At 35.2% G+C, this 20,083-nt stretch overlaps 1 protein-coding gene across 2 annotated transcripts in view; it reads right to left on the bottom strand.

Annotated features, from left to right (window-relative positions):
• Positions 1-722: 722 nt before the first annotated feature.
• SCP2 (sterol carrier protein 2) overlaps positions 723-20,083 on the bottom strand; it is a 40,001-nt gene continuing 20,640 nt past the window's right edge. Inside the window, exons 11-16 of one of the 2 annotated variants that reach the window (XR_014025970.1) lie at positions 17,147-17,254; positions 13,723-13,876; positions 11,475-11,568; positions 8,496-8,625; positions 6,242-7,150; positions 723-1,807 (exon numbers count right to left, since the gene is read on the bottom strand). Coding sequence is in view for 1 of the 2 variants with exons in the window: in XM_081324138.1 (XP_081180264.1) it covers positions 1,712-1,807; positions 6,242-6,321; positions 8,496-8,625; positions 11,475-11,568; positions 13,723-13,876; positions 17,147-17,254 (662 nt within the window). In the remaining variant the exon portion in view is untranslated. The remainder of the gene's footprint in view (positions 1,808-6,241; positions 7,151-8,495; positions 8,626-11,474; positions 11,569-13,722; positions 13,877-17,146; positions 17,255-20,083) is intronic. The other variant, XM_081324138.1, reaches the window with a different exon arrangement.

Genomic DNA, 20,083 nt, shown 5'->3' with positions numbered 1-20,083 from the left:
GGCTAGTCTAACCCGGTTGTTCCCAATTGCTGGTCCATGGACCAGCACCGCTCTGCGGCCCACCAGGAACCAAGCTATGAAAGCGAAGTGCCATCTGCACATGCACAGGATCTAGGCAGTGTGCAAAACTTTACCCCCCCCCCCCAGTCCGTGGAAAAACTGCCCTCCCATGGAACCTGTCCCCGATGCCCAAAAGGTTGCGGATCACTGGTCTAACGTAGTGTTTTTCAGCAATAATCATGTATATATTATTTAATATATTATATTAAATCATATATTATTCCCAAACCTACTGCACCATACTATAAAAACATTCAAAGAAAAATAGATCTTGTACCAGTCACAGGAGTAGCCGGTGAAATTATTTTGGTAGAAGTGTTATTAAATGTTAAGTGTTATTAAATGCACAGAGGTATCTAAAGTGTGAAAGATTTTAGATATACTTTTTAATCCTGACTCTTCATTACTTTTGTTTTTAAAGCCTAGTTTTTGTTTTAAGCTGGATACCCCATTAATTGTAACTCCAATCTTATTAACCAATAAAATGCATTAATTTTATTTGTTAAAACGATTGGAGTTACAATTCATACATTTTTATTTCAACATGCAAAACAACCCTTTTCATTGTGCAAAATGTTGCTTTCGTGCTTAATATGACTAAGTTATATTACCTCTGTTTATTATAATGAATATGGCAAAAAAAGAAAACACAGATGCAAACAGAAGATTTGATTTAAATTTACTAAGAAAGTTGCAGAACAGAATACATTACCTCCAACCAGAATGGATTAAAAAAATAGCATATTATAAAGGAATTTATTAAAGAATCATCTGTTTCCTTATCTAAGTACCGTATATCATAATTAAACCAATTAAGTGTTTAAAAAGTATTTATCTTTTTCTTTATAAATATGCAGAAAAGCACTACAATAATATTAATTACAACTAGTGCTGTCTTATTTAGTTCCATTAATGCAAACAAATTGACTTTCAATCCAATCTGTGCAAGTTAATTTTAGGAAGCAGCAAATTGTTTTAGATAGTAACATCCAAAGAAAACTATACTTAATTCTATTCAACTGTGGGAGCTTTGGATTTCTTCAATACTTCCCTGACAATTACAAATCACCTTTGGGAAAAAAATAGGCTGTGCATAGCCATTTGTGGTATGTCAGGGGGGTTGTATATACAAATACATGTATATATCTGCCAAATGGGAAAAATCCCTTTAGAGGTGTCAAGAACTTGGTCCTGCCTAAAATTGCTCAGTAGATTCCAGCCAAAATACAAGTTTTTCTTAATCAGCTATGACAAGTATAAAAGAATAAAAATGAAACTGTGGAGACACTTTTGCCAACAAACCACATTTTCTTTCCTACTGCTCCTCTTAGTGTTAAAAAATCATACAAAAAATATGACCAACTGATCACATTGAAAAGTACTTTTAGATGGGTTTGCATCGGAATCTGTTACATAATACCATATGGTCTTTACTATTAAAATAGTACTGGATACTTTAATGTCAATATTTTACCAACTTTGTAATGGTTTTATGGAAGGCAATGCCAAAATTTCAATTAAACAAATGCTGCAAGAAAACTAAAGTGAAATACACATATCTGAAAAACATGCTACTTCCAACATCTAGTTCCAGCCTAGTTATTAAGGAACTTGTTTTCCAAGTTTCATTCCATCTTGAAACCAGAGTAGCTCAAAGCTTAGCTTTGTCTGGTTGGAGCTGTAGATTCTGTAGCTTCATAGCCATGCCCATATTCCCAGAAATTTTCAACTTCCCTTGAAAGAAAGCCTAGAATTAAAAAAAAAAACAGAATTACATTTTACTTGTTAATGTATTTATTCAATTCTAAATAAAATGTCTAACACCAAGCCTTTCAAGGTGAAAGCCAAATAATTTGAGGCTGAGTAGGTTATTTTATTTTAAGATTATCTTTTTCAAATGTGTATAAATCAGTCTACAGATCTAATTTATATAAATGGGAGATGAAGCAAATAATTTGATCAAAAAGGAGAATCATTTTACTTCTTTAGGCAAAATAATTTTCAGTGATGCCTTGATACAAAAGCCATTTTGATCATAATTAACCTAAAATCATAATTAACAGCAGGTTTTTTTAAAAAAAATGTTCAGAATAACAAAATTCAATCTACTTTTAATTTGTTGCCAACTTGAAATTACTTAGAAAAATGTATTTATTGAAGGAAGAAACGGTGAAGTAAACATGTTTGTTCGTTTCCTTTCTACATCTTCTATTTTTTAAATTCTTTTCTTTTATAGTTAACTTGCAATTGTAATCTTCAATAAAATTACTATTTTAAAAAAATAAAAATGTATTTATGGAAGTAGCCTGTGCTGACAATATTTAGCAAAGTTGAACTAAGCTAGCTAGAATCCCTCTTTTAAGATGATCAGTACATAAATGTGAAAAGCAAATAAAATAAATATGCATGTACTCATAACATCTAGAATTAATTTAACTAAGAATTAATTTTAATTTTAACTGGGGTTTTATTTGTTCAGGGACGGATATAATTTTTTTAATCTGTTTTTAACTTTTGTATTTTTTGTTTTAACCACCCTGTAAACTGTCCTGAGTCCTTCGGGAAAGGGCGGTATATAAATATAATAAAATAAATAAATAAATAAATAAATAATTTAGAAACACAAGGCAAGAAAATGCTAAGTGAGCACCTGTCCAGCCTAGACGAGTTCAAATCACCAGGACCAGATGGATTACACCCCAAGGTTCTGGAGGAACTGGCAGATGTGATCTCAGAACTACATCTTTCAAAGATCCTGGAGCACTGGGGAACTACCAGAGGATTGGAAGAGAGCTGAAGTAGTTCCCATCTTCAAAAAAGGGGAAAAAATGGATCCAGGAAAATACAGACCTATCAGCCTGATCTCAATACCTGGGAAGATCTTGGAAAAGATAATCAAGCAACGAATCAGCAAACACTTAGAGCAGGCATGTCAAACTGCCGGCCCACAGGCCGGACATGTCATCCCGAAACTGCATCCACCCCACTGCTGGCAATGGGGAAAAAGTCGTGATACGTCGTGCAATGTCACGTGACATTGCAAGTTTGACATGCCTGACCTAGAGGCAAACAAAGTCATTTCCAAAATCCAACATGGGTTTGTCAAAAACAGATCATGCCAGACAAATCTTATTGCATTCTTTGACGAGGTGACAAAATTAGTGGACTAGAGGATTGCTGTGGATATATACTTGGACTTCAGTAAGGCATTTGATGAAGTAGACCAAAACCTACTACTTGATAAAATAGAAAAATGTGGATTAGACAGCATCACCACCAGATGGATTCGTAGCTGGCTGACCAGCCGTACTCAGCATGTGGCCCTCCATGGAACTGCATCTACATGGAGGGAAGTGTGTAGTGGGGTGCCCCAGGGCTCTGTTTTGGGCCAAGGGCTCTTCAACATCTTCATTAATGATTTGGATGAGGGGATAGAAGGGGAACTCATCAAATTTGCAGACGACACCAAGTGTCAGGAATAGCCAACACTCCAGAAGATAGTCTTAAGATACAGAAGGATATTGAAAGACTTGGAACATTGGGCGCTATTTAACAAAATGAAATTTAATGGTGAAAAAGGATCTACATTTAGGCAAGAAAAACCAAATGCACAGGTACAGTATAGGTGGTACCTTGCTCAATAGTAGCAACTGTGAGAGGGATCTTGGAGTCCTAGTGGACAATCACTTAAATATGAGCCAGCAATGTGCTGCAGCTGCTAAAAAAAGCCAACACAGTGCTAGGCTGCTTTAACAGAGGGATAGAATCAAGATCACCTGAAGTGTTAATCCCACTTTACAAAGCCTTGGTAAGGTCACACTTGGAATACTGCATTCAGTTTTGGTCACCATGATGTAAAAAAGATGTTGACACTCTACAAAGAGTACAGAGAAGAGCAACAAAGATATCAGGGGACTGGAGGCTAAAACGTATAAGGAACAGTTGCTGGAATTGGGTATGTCTAGTTTAATGAAGAGGAGGGTGAGGAGTGACATGATAGCAGTGTTCCAATATCTCAGGGGCTGCCACAAAGAAGAGGGAGTCAAGCTATTCTCCAAAGCACCTGAAGGCAGGACAAGAAGCAACGGTTGGAAACTAACCAAAGAAAGAAGCAAACTTGAACTAAGGAGAAATTTTCTGAGAGAACAATTAATCAGTGGAACAACTTGCCTCCAGAAGCTGTGAATGCTCCAACACTGGAAGTTTTTAAGAAGATACTGAATAGCCATTTGTTTGAAACGGTATATATAGTTTCCTGCCAGAGCAGGGGGTTGGACTAGATGGCCTCCAAGGTCCCTTCCAACATTATCATTATTATTATTTATACAAGTTTTATTGATTTTAATATTTACATATACATATATTTGTGAAACAATATGGTGGTTGGGTAATTAAAATAAGCAATAACTATTTGTAAATAGTTCAGGTTACATCAAAAGAGATGCCCTCTCTAATTCCCTTAGAGATTACAAAGTCAAAATAAGCAATTTAGTATATTTCTAGTTATAACCAAGTCAATCAACAAAATTCAAAATATATTTTCACTAATACGTATCCATATCCTGTTTTTAAGTTTTATCTAATTGCAATAGAATATTCTTGCATAGCCTATAGTGTATATATATAAAAAAAGCTTAATTTTGGTTGACCCACAATTCCTTATTTCAATAAAGAATAATTCTTTTGTCTACAAAACTTATATTGTTCATTACAAAACATTCATAGGTTTTACCATTAAAGTCTAATTTTCACCTTAGCAAATCACCAGTTATTAAAAATACATTTTTGCCTTAACCATTCAACATTAAAATGCTATCTTTTATATAAAAAATTCTAGATTCTATACTATAGTTCAAAAATAAGCACTGAATATTCTATAAGGCATCTTAACCATACATCAATTATTAAAATATTATCTTTTGATATATCATTCTAAATTCTATAATGTAGTTCAAAGTTATATTTCCTTTACAAATCTAAAAGCTAAAAATAAAATCAGTGATATTTCTTTAGAGACTCTCCTTAATCCATAGAGAGGTATTTTTATAGTCTATCTTTAGGGATCCCAAAAGAGAATCAAGTTCAGTCTTTTAAATCTAACTCTTGCCTTCCTTTTGTGCCAATCACACTTTGGTCTTGGTATCTTTAAATTCTCAAATGTATCTTCCTTTCTTCCTGTACCCCTTATTTGAGTCCAGGGAGTGTGTCCAAATGTCAGTTTTGCAAAAAACATGTCCCCTTTGTAACCAATGTATTTTTGCTTTAGTAGTTCAGTTTTTGGTAGTTGATATAATTGTCATAGAAGGGACGCGGTAGCTCAGTGGGTTAGGACGCTGAGCTTGTCGATCAGAAGGTCGGCAGTTTGGCGGGTCGAATCCCGAGTGCCGCGTAACAGAGTCAGCGCCTGTTACTCGTCCCAGCTTCTGCCAACCTAGCAGTTCGAAAGCATGTAAAAAATGCAAGTAGAAAAATAGGGACCACTACGGTGGGAAGGTAACAGTGTTCCATGTGCCTTTGGCGTCTAGTCATGCCGGCCACATGACCACGGAGACGTCCTCGGACAAGCGCTGGCTCTTCGGCTTTGAAACGGAGATGAGCACCGGCCCCTAGAGTTGGAAACGACTAGCACGCATGTGCGGGGGAACCTTTACCTTATAATTGTCATTAAATCAGTTAAATCTTTTTGTTTTTCCAGTTCTATCTGGGTTAGGTAGAAAGTAGTGGCTGACATTGTGTTTGACATTTGATTAATTGAATTTCAGTATAGTGTATTTGGAAGTCTTTAGTGTCTTTACTCTTGGTGTTGCTTTCTTCAGGTGCTTTTGCGTTTTGGCTTGTAAGTTTTGTAGCTGCTATTAAAGTTTGGACTTTAAGGTTTTCTCTAGATTGCTCTTGTTCTTTGAAATCTCCTGTTTTAGTGTTAGTTTCCACTTCTTCTATTTGGTTTTGGGTTATCTTTTCCTCATTTAAGGTTAGAGTTTGATTTGGTGGCTTTAAATTGTCAGATTTTTCATGCAGCTTGGCTTCCAACATTATCATTATTATTATTATTACTATCATCATCATCATCATCATCTGTCATTTAATCTAAAATAATTGAGAAGGGAAAACAGGGCGAGCTGTTTTCATTACTCCTCTGTGATAAAGTAAAACAGATATTGGAATTTTTATTTTTACTTACTGTCTGAGGATTTATCTTGCCAGTCATCAGTGACAGCAAATCTTCATCACTCATTGCAATTGTACAGTCGGCTTTCTTATCTATAATGGCCAGAAAACAAATAGTTGAAATACTGAGTAGGACACTAATTTCTAAAACATGATCTCTGTACTTGAAGATATTCCTCTTTCAAATTATGGGTGACTAGTAAAAGTAGGGTATCAAAAGCTCACAAATATTGATGGCAGACAAGTCAAAATTATAGCTGATAATGTTACGACAGAAAAGTTGTCAGAGGTGGTCCTCAACTTACAACCATTTATTCAGTGACCATTCAAAGTTACAATGGCACTGAAAAAAGTGACTTATGACCGTTTTTCATACTTACCACTGCTGCAGCATCCCCACGTTTACATGATCAAAATTTGGATGCTTAGCAACGGGTTCCTATTTTTGATAGTTGCAGTAAACTTGGGGTATGTGAAAACCTTTTGTGATCTTCTGACAAGCAAAGTCAGTGGGGAAGCCAGGTTCATTTAACAACCATTTACTAACTTAACAACTGCAGCATCATTAGACAGCATCACCACCAGATGGATTCGTAGCTGGCTGACCAGCCGTACTCAGCATGTGGTCCTCCATGGAACTGCATCTACATGGAGGGAAGTGTGTAGTGGGGTGCCCCAGGGCTCTGTTTTGGGCCAAGGGCTCTTCAACATCTTCATTAATGATTTGGATGAGGGGATAGAAGGGGAACTCATCAAATTTGCAGACGACACCAAGTGTCAGGAATAGCCAACACTCCAGAAGATAGTCTTAAGATACTTAAAAACTGTGGGGGGGAAAGGTTGCAAAATGGGCAAAACTTAACAACAGTCTTGCTTAGCAACAAAAATTTGGGCTCAATTGTGCTCGTAAGTCGAAGACTACCTGTAGTTAAAAAAAAAACATTGACAGAGTTTGTACTATGTATTATCCAGGTCACATTACTCAATTTATAGAATAACATTGGATAAAAAAATAGTGATTTAGATATTGTATTAGAAGACCTGAAAGATCAGCTTAGCAGCAGATTATCATGGGAAAAATCCCTGTGGTTGCTAGGAGTCAAGAATGACTTCATGATACATAAAAAATTGATCATACAACATTCTGGTGCCCAACCACAGCAAGAGAGATTCTAGATTGAGGAATATAACTTTTCAGGCACTTTCAGTGTTACAGCAGCAGATGTACTCAAAAAAGTAAGTAGGGCCTGAACAACATCAAAATTTGATTAAAACATGATAAAATTCAAATATAATGTGCTGCAGTTCATATGATAACTCCTTGTATATTGGTAATTTTCTCTTTCTATCATCTACAAAATTATAAACCAATAGAAATTTTTAGTAGGGACAGGTGACCACCACAAACCTTTGGCGGTCTACATTTAAAAATATTGGTTCTACTTGATCTTTGCATGAATACTGGCAGCATTATAATCAATAGCACTTTTCATAACACAGCCAACTAATAGGCATAAAAGCCAACAATGCTGTATCCAGAAGTGAAGGGAATAAAGGAATATAATGAAAATATTTCAAACATTTTCTTCTGCCCTACATTTCAGTTTCAAGTGTTTTAAAACTGGCAACTTGCAAAAAAGTCTCACATCAAGAATGCGTAGCTTATATTACTTTTCATGTTTATTAAAAACTGCATCACAATACATTCATTTACTTGCAAATCTAATGCTGATGTCAACGCTGCTAACATCGGATGTTTTTGCATTGACAACAGATGGAAATGTAGCCATCTTTTCCTTTTTGCTTTTAGAGTTAGATGATGCTGGGAGGGGGGTTGTGAATGAGAGTCCAGCTAGACATAACAACACTAAACCTAGTGTGAGAATCAAGGTTATTCAGCCCAGAGCTGATAAAGAACTGGTGGATGGAGAACTGGAGAGGAAGCTCGCGCTTTAAGCTAATTTGGGAATGTGATTTATGACTGTTAATTGAAGGAGGGAATTGTGCTTTGATACTACGTGCCCAGGGGAGGGGAATTCAGTTTTTGGCTTCGATTATGTAGTGCCGATATTATGGTACTCGAATGAAAGATCCTTTAAGGTAAACAATGCCTCAAGTTCTCTTCAAGAGTTTCATCTGTCGGAACCATGACAGCTATATTCTATAATTATGCCCATTCCTATATTTCATCCACACTCCTAATATATAATTTGTTACCCTTTTACTCCAACAATTAAGAACTTTTTGAAAAAAAAAATGACACTCACCAGTGTTAATATCCACACAGCCTTTACCATTTTTCACATCAACTATCCAAGTAGCTTCTTTACCCTCAGGACCATCTTTTATTTTAAAGGCAAAAATGCCACCAATTTTCTTGACATATTGTTCTCCTTCCTGTAATCATAATGTAAATGTACAATCATTAAAAGACGATCTTAATCTGGGTGTGTGTGACATATTTTCAACATGTAGACATTATTCATTAATCTGAGTGAATGATTCCAAACAACATTATATCTGGCAGTCTTTCATCTCTGTAGAAGATGTGCTGTTATACAGTTCATTTGTGAGCTCTACAACCCCAGTCTAGAAGCACAGTGTAGTCACTGTGTGACACTGCTCATGGTTTTCTATCAGTTTTGGTGGCACCCTTTTTCAAAGCCAGTGGAGACAGACAGCTCACCTTGTTAACAGTCCAAATAATATTAGCACATATGATATCACTACTTTGACTTAGAGACTTGAAGGAGCACGTGGAGACACTTAGGAGGATGAAAAATACCTGGGATTAAAGGATTCGCTGCAAAAGAAACTGTCAGAGGAAGATACTCTCTAAGGAAGAGGAAGTCAATCCAATAAATGAGTGATTGGGGCGGAAAAAACTGAGTACAGCTGAAATGCAGAAATAGCTTTCACGGGCTCTCACAGAAGGAACATGCTGTGCTTCCAAGACCACACTGAACAAGACAAGAAACTGGGGCCTTGAAAATCATAATGGCCACAATTACTACCTGAAGAAGACAACAGAATTCTAATAATAACTGACTTCATAGTAGGAAGTTCATAATGAATGTGTACTTTCCAGACCCTCTGCTCATAAAATGTAATAATATCCTATCTATGAAAGATATGATTTAGAACTAAGATAGCATTTTTTTGATATGGGAAATGTGAAGATGAGGATTAATTTGAATAAAACTTTCAGCTATATAAATTTAATTAATATTTAGAAAATCATAATCGATAAGGATATTTCAAATACTTGATGGGAAATTAAACTCTAACAGGAGTAGGAAAAACAGAATATTGATTAATGAATTGACATTATTGTTACGATATTAGTAAAATATGATGAAGATGCTTATATCTAACTTTGTATACATTAACACTACCAAAAATTGTAATGGTGTAATGAAGGGAAAATGGAAAAAACATGCAGAAGAAAGGAGGATCAGGGGAAAAATTACTGAATTGTGTAGTATTGAATAGATTTATATTGAAAATGTTAATGTTAAATATTTGAACCCAGATAACATGTTGTTTACTAAGCACTAAAGACTAATTTTTTAAAAAAATAATAAAACTTTCATATAAAAAAGAAAAGCATATATTTGCTGACAACGATAAATTGGACAGGATAACCAATAGTTAAGAAAACAGTAACAGTAACAGTAACAGTAACAGTAACAAAATTAAAAACAACAGTTTAAAGAAGTTGGATAAAAATAACAAAATGAATTTTTAACAGAAACAAATTAAATCAGATACATGAGCAAAGGATGAAGAATATACGAATGATACATGTGAAAAAATAGAATTATAATCACAAGCTGGGTATCACTCAATAGTTTTGTGGCTGCCAAAAGGCAAATACTAGAATAATCACACTGCAATGTATAGAGATCAGATGCCACACTGAGAATTGTGTTCAGTTCTTCCTATCATGATTTAATAAGAATTCAAATACTGATATTTGAGCAATGAAGAGCAATGAGAAAGATCAGAAGACTGGAAATTAAGTCCAATAAGGTCATGTTGAGAGGTGTATTTAGTCTTAATAATAGACAGCTGAAGGAGGATATGTGAGAATTATTTTAGTAAAGAATTGAGAAGAATGGGCTGGGCACACAGCTCATTTCCCCTTCTCAGTTATCACAGTGTGGAGTACATGGACTAATGGTTTTAGTTTTAGGCAAGCATATTCCACTTGAATGTTAAGGAAAAACCTTGCTAACTGAAAGAATAGTCTCAGAATGGAATTGATTTCCAAGGGAGATGGTGATGCCATCCTTTCTGGAATAAAAAGTGGGGGACGCTTAAACTGGCATGTTGAGCAGTAGGGTGTAATAACATCAGCTCTAGGGCTCTTGCAGTTTGTATGAAAGAATGCAAGCTTTTGAACCGCAGCTCTTTCCTTAATGCTGTATAAACACTCTTTCCTGAGAAATGTTCTTTAGGGAGATGTAGTGAGTAGCTCCTGAACCCTAACCACTGTCAAGGAAGTAACACCCATGAAACTTGAAGTAGCTTCATTTTGAGTGAATTGTTTCAGGTTACAATGCCAAGCATATGGACATAATTATCTGAATTACCGAATAGTTATCTCCAAAATCTATAACATGGTTTTTGCCAAGCTGAATCTTGCTCTGCCCTAAATTTCATTCCCTGCCTAGAAAAGAGCTGAAGCAATTGCAGGCAGGCAAGGCAAACAGAGAAATATAAATTTACTCTGAACATTTTGCTACATGCAGTGTGTTTTTCCCCCCACAATGTGAGAGATTATTCAGTCATATTACTTCCAATCTCCAATATGAAGTGGCACAGTTCCTATTTTATGACTGATATTATCACCAAAACATGATCAGGTTTTACTAGTTCCGAGGTTACTCATGAAACTTCAACACAGAAAGTAATATTAATAACACAAGGCACATAGTTCCAGTATCAATGACCAATGTTTTAATTTTTTTTATAAAGTTCAATTTGTATTTCAGAAATTCATTATAGCCATTATTAAATAAAATAATTACATTGTTCTATCTCTTGGCTCTGACCTATTATTTTTTCTTTATTTTGTAAGGAGAAAAGGACTCATTACAAGGAAAATTAATAATTAAAGACATAATTTTGGCAGACCAGCTATATTCAGAGAAAATAATTATTTGTGTACTTAAAATATTTCTGTGCTGGTATGCAACTTAGTCTTTGGCAATTTATTTTATAAGCATATTTACTGTACAAACCTTTTCAAGTTTCTTTTCAATTTCTTTGAATACAAGTGATGATTTAAATCCATCAATCATTGCTCTAGTGGGGATGGCTTGGATTTCCAGATTCCTGAAATGGGAAATAGTAACTTAGTGTCAGTGAAATAAGCAGATTTCAACAAGCAATTTTCCATGCAATCTAATGATAGTACTTGCATTTGTCACACATATTAAGCCATAATGACAGTTTACAAAATACAATTCCTCAAATGCACTCTACCAAAATTAAACAACCCCTAGAAGGGAGGGAGAGATATTTTGTGCAGTCTCCTCTTTTAAGAAGAAATACAGGGTATTCTGAGAAAAAAAATCTAATCAAAATTAAGAAGTAAATGTGGGTAGAAACAATTTTCAACATGAGAAAAATGCTAAATTTTTTATTAATCATTGCTATAGTTAAATTGGCCAAAACATTTCCTGGCAACCAGCTGTGAACAATAGTTATGAAAGTGTAAAATGAAAATGATGAAACAAGTTTACCTTTTCTCTAATTACTCAATACCTAATCCTAATATTCGAAATCATTGCTGACTGATTGTGTAAGATTTTAGCAATATAATTTTACTGCACATATACGTACAGGAGAAAAACCAATTCATAGTAAGTAAAATATAAATTCTTTGAAAAATGCCAGGAATAATTTCTGTTTGAACCTAACTTTACCTCCACCCTCCCAAAATTGCCATGAGCAAAATCTCAGACTAATCTCCTCCACATATTACTGTAAAGATAAAATAGGGTAAAGATATAAATGATGCAATCTATCCTAAGCCATTAGTGGGATGTGATCTAAAAGCTGAAATGCTTCATTTTCCAGTTGAACAAGACAATTAATACGGTAATGTGAAGAAAAATGAATTCACTTTGAGAAAGAATAATATAAATATAATTTTCAGACATTATTAGTTCAGTAAACTAAAGTTATTATTTTCTAGAAAAGATAACCCTGAGAAAGATGGAAGTGGGATATAAAAACACAAAAAGATTAGCCTGATTTTGTTTAGTATAAAACGGGACAGAGCAAAACTTAGAGAAAATTCTTTTGTAGCCATCTTATCACAAGAAATCCAGCTGGTTTAAAATTGCCAACTTTTCCCATTAGTTTTCATATTGGGAACCCAAGTAGTTTTTCTGAATCTAAAAGCATGTTTTACTCTAGTTCAATATATTCCACTCTTTCTAAAGAATGTTATTGATATTCACATTTGTTTTATCCTACACTATTTATTAACTGGAAAAATCTTTACAGGACCGGTTTTGTGCACTGCACTGGTACTTAATTTAATAGTTAAAAACGTTGGGCTATGACCACAGAGATCCTTGTTCAAGTCTATGCTCATTTATAAAAAGATTTTGAGTGATTTTGGTCACTTTCTCTCCCAATCTGGTTTTATTATGTGGAAAAAGTATTGTGGAGTTGGGAATAGAGGAGATAAATCTGACAAACCATCCATTATTTATACAAAGAAATGTGCCTTTCCTACCTTAGAAAAACTATTAAAGCATATTATAGACAGTTCTATTTCACATATAAAATACAAGGTGAGAAAATGCAGAAAATAGATGTGTAAATAAACAAAGGAGCCAGGAAATAATTAGTTTAAATAGGTCTTCTGCAATCTAAATTTCCTTGCTCTTTATCACAAACTTACAAAATAATTTGGAAACTCTTAACAGTTGCCTAAAAGAAAAATCCATAGGCTGTAATACATGAAGAATCTTAGCTCAGATTACACTATTATGCTGACAAAATCTTTTCTAGGCAATTGAAAACTTGTTCTGTGCATTTTTAACTTTACAGTTTTAAAAAGTTTTTTAAAAAGAAAAAAAATATGGAGCTATCTTTGGAAAACACAATTAAGAGAGGACTCTTTGACCCATGAACAAAACAAGCAAAGCTTCTTGCAGCTGACAAAACAGAGTCGTCTTTCAAAGAAACGATTCTGAGCACGTACTTTCATCCATGACCCAATAAACTTCCTGTAGCAAACAGGTTGATTTCCAACTGCCCACTTTAATTATGCAAGAATTAAAGAGTGGGAAATAATACGTTACTTACAGCAGGAACATTAATCTGATTTACAACGAGCAGCTTGATCTGGCAATTTACAACAGGCACATTAAGATTCAAAGCAGAAACGAAGTCGCTGCAATTCCTACAGCAGCAGCGACGAATATTGCACAGGGAAGGGAATGAATGCGTCAAGGAGGACTCAGCACTCACCGCACATTTTCTGGAAAGCCCATTCTGTAGAGAGATACTACAACTGCACCACCGAGGCCCAAATTATGCTGCAAAGCAAGCTTTGCTCCAGGAACCTGCCTCTTTCCGGCTTCTCCTCTTAGCTGCCAGCAAAGTTCAGCACACTGAGCCAGACCTAATGCATCAAACACAGAGCCTGTAGATCAAGCCGTATTACAAGATCTCATTCGTACCCAACTTGAGAGAAAAGAAAGGAGGCGTGTTTGAAATCCAAGATGAAGCCTTCTGATAAAAAAAAATTCATCACAACCGCCACTGTGAACATTGCTTTTTGCTATAAAGGGGATATGAAGAGTCGCCTCGTGATGAGATGTAGACAAAGAACATAAAAAATAAAATAAAAATCCAGGTGTAGGAACTGTAAAAAAATAGGGTTACAGTTTCTCAAGGTGACGATTCTTCACTTCTATTATATTGTTCTTTTGATAAAAATGTGAGCTTACTTCACAACAGCCGACATATATATTTTGTGCACGACCTAAAGCAGTACAGGTAATCCTTGACTTTTAAACATAACTGGGACTAGAACTGGGACTAGAATTTTAGTCACGTAAGTGATCATTGTGAGCAGATCCAATTTTATGAGTTTTTATCACAGTCGTTAAGCAAATCACATTGTTATTAAGTGAAGCATACACTCATTAAGCAAATCTGGCTTCTCCAATTGACTTTGTTTGCTGGAAGCCAGCTGGTAAGGTCATAATTTGTGATCATGTGATTGCCAAGATGCTGCAAACCTATAAATGTGAGCCAGTTGCTAAATACCCTAATTATAGTTACATGACTGTGGGGTGGTGCAATAATAAACTTGAAGAACTGGGCATAAGTCTCTTTTTCTGAGCCCATCGTAACTTTGAACCATCATTAAATGAACTACCTGTAAATAAGCAAGCAAGCAAGCAGGTATTAGTTTAATCTGAATGCATATGTTATGACCTGCTTGCATGCCATGAAGTGAGCTAAAGAGGGGTGTATTTTTTTTACCATGCAAACTAATTTCCAGTTAGTCATTAAAGATAAAGTACATATTAAAACCAATTAGGTATGGCTCTAAGTAATCCCTCTTATGTTTGTCTTTAAAAGTGCTTTATTAAATTGACAACAAAAATGATCGTTTCCTGATAAAATCACAAAATTGGAAAGGTTCATTCAAGGCACCAAAACTAACTTCTCTGGCCAACTTAAAGCATTATGGACAAACTTTTCCAGCTTCTGCAAGAATGAATGAACCTTTATTATCAAAGTACAACATGTATGCAGTGAGATTGGCTGAGCCTCCCTTCTTGCCCCCCTCCCACAACTCACAGTGACAGCAAACCCACCATCTTGTTACACCATGTGAGCTAATTGCACAACACACTGGCGTCACAAGTCAATCATACATGGAGTTACTGTATTTCCCGTTCAGGAGCCTGACAGCCCATGGATAGAAGCTGTTCTTCAGCCTGTTGATACGGCTGGCTATACTTCTATATCTCCTACCCAATGGTAGGAGAGTAAAGAGGTACCGACCTGGGTGTGAATCATCCCTGAGAATTTTCCTCACTCTTCCAAGGCAGTGGGCCCTGGCGACATCCAGAGTGAGGAACTTGACACTTCCCAAAGAATTTGTTCTCCTATAGATTTTTTTTTTGTAACATTCAATCAGAATCTGCCTTCCTGTACACTAAGGCTTCTAAGTGAGTGTTTCTCAACCTTGACAATGTTAAGATATGTGGACTTCAACTCCCAGAATTTCCCCAGCTGAGAAACACTGCTCTAAGTCATGCAAGATTTGATCAACGTTTTTTGTTTGTTTGTTTTTGTAGTACAGCAATGCAGATCCAAGCTATGCAATTCGAAGTTAGGTTACGTTATAAAGGAAAGTGAAAATGTAGTTTCCCTCTTTCTTCTTAGGGGCCCTCTCTGGAATATTGTTAGCAGATAGGTAAAGAGCAATCATTCTAAGAATTGAAAAGCTGATATAAGCTCAAATAAAAAGATTTCATCACCTTGTCCAAAGAGCGATTACACTCCTCTAATCAAACAGAATGTCAAGATATTTGCACAGGGAGCGACAGACTAAAAATTAGCTTTTGGCATTAGGACAGCATTTTCTGTATCTGCATCCTTAATATTTCAGCTCTCAACAGCCAGATTAAAGTTGTCTTTTAGCTGAAGAACATGATAAATATGCTGAAGAACACAACAGCAAACCAAGAACAGTAAACTAAACAAGTTGTTCTATTTTACTGATTATGAATAACAGTTCTAGGCAGTTCATGAATGACTTTAAACAAATGAATTTCTGCAATTTTTTAAAGAGGAAAAAAGCCCAAATATTTGAATACAAGTAAAAATATAATCTGTCCTGGGTGCAAGTCTGCTACGATCAATAGCTAAGTTCAAGTTCATAAGCAGTTGCACAAATATGTAAACACACAAAGGAAAGGTTTACTTGGAGAGAAAATGAATAGATCTAGCCAACTTTTGAGTTTGACAAGATAAGTGGAATAGGTACTGGCTAAACTTGGATGGCATACATGGATTATGGATTACACTGAGAAGTTAAAAAAACATTCTAGAACACTTTTATATTTTTGCCAAGAAAAAAATATGCCACACAAGGACACAAGCTTCATTCAGGAAACAATTTAGTCTTAGAAATGTTATCATACTCTTTAACATAGTATTTCTAAGAAAAATATTAACCAACACCTCTCAATTTAGGGATTATATTTACCTATCCATGCATACGCTGAAATCAAAGTGAAGACAAGTGCTTCAATTTTCAAATAAGAATAAGCCATAGATGATAGATAGATAGATAGATAGATAGATAGATAGATAGATAGATAGATAGATAGATAGATAGAAGATAGAGATATAGATATATAGATATAGATATATATAGATACACACACACACACACACTTTTTCCAGTTCACTTTAAACCAGTATATTTGTAATAAGCAGAAACATTTGCATGTATTAGTTTTTTTCTACATAAAGAACTATCTTCATACTAAAAAAAGGGAAGGCATGAAGATAGCTTGGGACAATTTCCAGAGCTGCTTAGCAAACCCTATGGAATGCTACCAGGCCTACAATTTCCTTGCCAAATATTTCAGCTGGCCAGAAATTATTTCTTGAAGTGGCTAAAAAAGATGTGTTTGTGTTTAAAGGGTTTATGGACATTAATAGGGCATTTAGTAGGATTTCCTACCAGATAACTCAGCATAGAATAACTGAATATTACCTACTATATGTTCTTGTCAAAGTAGCAGGTCTGTGTGGTTAATTATTGATGGCTGATTGCAACAGAGAAGGCCTAGTTTAGCCTTCTCTTTAAATAAAATTGCACATATTTTTTCCATACTTAAAAGCCTTATACACAATGAATTACCTGTAGCACCCAGTGGGTGTCCTTTTGAAATCAAACCACCGCTGGGATTTATAACCCATTTTCCACCATATGTTGTGTCTCCTCTGTCAATCAGCTCACCTGCTCCTCCTTAAAAGAAAAAAAAATATATTAATGCATATGGTATCTCCCACTTCTAAATACAACTTCTGAAGTCTCTGACATTAATGTGACATTAATAGTCCAAAATGGTAATTAATTTAATAGGGACAGCACAACTGTATCTATGCAATCATTTCTATATCCTTAAGTTCATAGAAATAAATTCTTTCTGCTCTAGTTACATTTATTATATTTTTATCATACCTTTATTACCTTATAAAAAACTCAAGGCAGCAAACATAGCTAATACTTTCTCTTCCTATTTTCCCTGCAACAACAACCCTGTGAGGTGAATTAGGCTGAGACAGAGTGACTACCCCAGAGTCACCCAGCTGGCTTTTATGCCTAAGGTGAGACTAGAATTCACAGTCTCCTGGTTTCCAGGCCAGTACCTTATCCACTACCCTATAAAGCAATAAATCATATTGCTACATTTCCCATTCAATGTTAGTGTGGGTAAGGCTTCCGGTTTTCCACAGCAGCCAAGGGATTGTGGGGCTCCGCACCCTACAGCTGATTTTCTGCCTGTTAGGGGATCCTAAATGGGCCAGAAGTCACCACGAAGAGGCAGCAAAAAAGGAAGTAAGTCCCATGGACCAAGGAGAGACAGCAGTCAACCCGATTGGTCCGAGAAAAACCTTCCAGAAACCAACAGGAGAAAGGCTAGCCTAACTTTAGAGTCTAGCCCAAGCTACAAGCAACTGAAGCCCAAAAGCACTATTTTAAGATGATTGTAAATGTGTTTGGATCTGGGTAAGAATATCGATTTTCTCTATTCTACTTATTAACTAATTTCCTGGGAAAAATAATCCCAAGAAGAAGAAAAATCCTCCAAAAGTGACCTTTGCTCCGCCCTCCTACAGATGGAAGCGGTGAATTAAACATTTTAGCGGGATAGAAATATTCTGAAATGAAATGAATACAAGACTTAAATTTGAATAAGTTTGAAACAAGTGAAATCTGTTAAGATTTTCAATTTAAATTATGAAAGTAGAAAACTTTATTTTGAAAACTGAAAAATGAACTGGTGCTGATATCTAGTGGTGGATGAAAATTACAACAACAGTTGCTCTAATACAGGAATTGGCAAGGCCCAAGAAAAAATTAATCTGTTTTTGTGACCTTCAAAGTTCTAATAATAGAGAACAGTTGTGACAAAAAAAGAAAACACTCTGGGCTATATAAAAAATGAGAACTATAAATTTTAGAGAGAAAAAAATAATCTGACCTTTCTGGATTACAAACATTTACCTAACTGTGACTCTAAAACAAATACTTTCCAGGAGGAGATGTATGAGATGTTGCAACTAATTCAAACAACAATGAACTTAATCTATGAGGAAATTAAAAATAACTTTGAAAATATAAATGAATCCATCTCCAAGTTAACTTCACAACAAAAAAACTCAGAAAACAATAATAGAGAGGGAGGAGATAAAGCAGACAGTTGAATATAAATTAGAGGAAAGAGATTAAAGATGGAACTTAACACAAGGAAATATGACCTAATTCAAGTGGGGAAAAATTTACAAGAAATATTGGACATGGAAAAGATAACTTATACTCTAAGTGAGCGCCTGTTACTCGTCCCAGCTACAGCCAACCTAGCAGTTCGAAAGCACGTAAAAATGAAAGCAGAAAAATAGGGACCACTCCGGTGGGAAGGTAACAGCGTTCCGTGCGCCTTTGGCATCTAGTCATGCAGCCACATGACCACGGAGATGTCCTCGGACAAGCGCTGGTTCTTCGGCTTTGAAACGGAGATGAGCACCGGCCCCTAGAGTCGGAAACGACTAGCACGCATGTGCGGGGGAACCTTTACCTTTACCTTTTAAGATTAAAAAAGAAATCTGAGGACAAGAAAAAAGATCTAACAAAATGGATTGCAGAGCTGTCAAGAATACCACGAGAACTGGAGAAATAAAAAGTGATAAGAAAAACCAAGAGAGAAAGGAAACGATCTTCAATGAATACAAAGGGGCAAAATCTCTCCACAAAGACATTTTATTTGATTTGCCTCTTATTATCTACAACATTTATAAGACTATGGAAAGACTTTTTGATCAAATGTAATATATTGATTAGGAAAGAGGTTTGGCAAAAGAAAAAGGCTAAAGTGAGAATTAAAAAAATTAGATGATGGGATGTATCAAAGGGAATATTTAAAAATTAAACATCTGTTTGAATATGGTTAAAGAAATGGAAAGATTTTGGATATAAATGAATTTTAGTTTAAGAGGGATGAACCCCCCAAGTAGTATAGTATTTTTTCTTCTTTCTTTTTTACTTTTATATGAGAAACATAAAAATGTTTGGGATGGTTGAAACTTCCTGACAGTTAGAACAATTAACCAGTGGAACAACCTGCCTCCAGAAGCGGTGAATGCTCCAATACTGGAAGTTTTTAAGAAAAGACTGGACAGCCGTTTGTCCGAAATGGTATAGGGTTTCCTGTTTGAGCAGGGGGTTGGGCTAGATGATCTTCAAGGTCCCTTCCAACTTATTATTATTATTAAACATACATTTAATTATGATTAAAAACAGAATTTTTTTTGGAAATAAATGTATATTAGTTTAAGAGGGTAGTATACTATTTTCTTCTTCTTTTCTTTCTTTATTTTTTAAGATATGAGAAATGTAAAAGTGTTGGAATGGCTTGTACGAAGAAAATAGACTTATTAAATGTAATCAATTTTGAGAAAATCTTAACTAGTAAGAATGTTTTGAACACTGTGGGGAAAACAAATTTAAATAAGAATTGTTAACAGGATTTATAACGAGGCAACCAAGATGTCTTGATAGAAAAGAAGCATTATA

Source organism: Vipera berus (assembly GCF_964194415.1).
Source record: "Vipera berus genome assembly, chromosome: 3".
NCBI lineage: Eukaryota > Metazoa > Chordata > Lepidosauria > Squamata > Viperidae > Vipera > Vipera berus.
The sequence above is the reverse complement of the archived record's forward strand: the minus strand, read 5'-3'. Positions and strand labels throughout refer to the sequence as shown.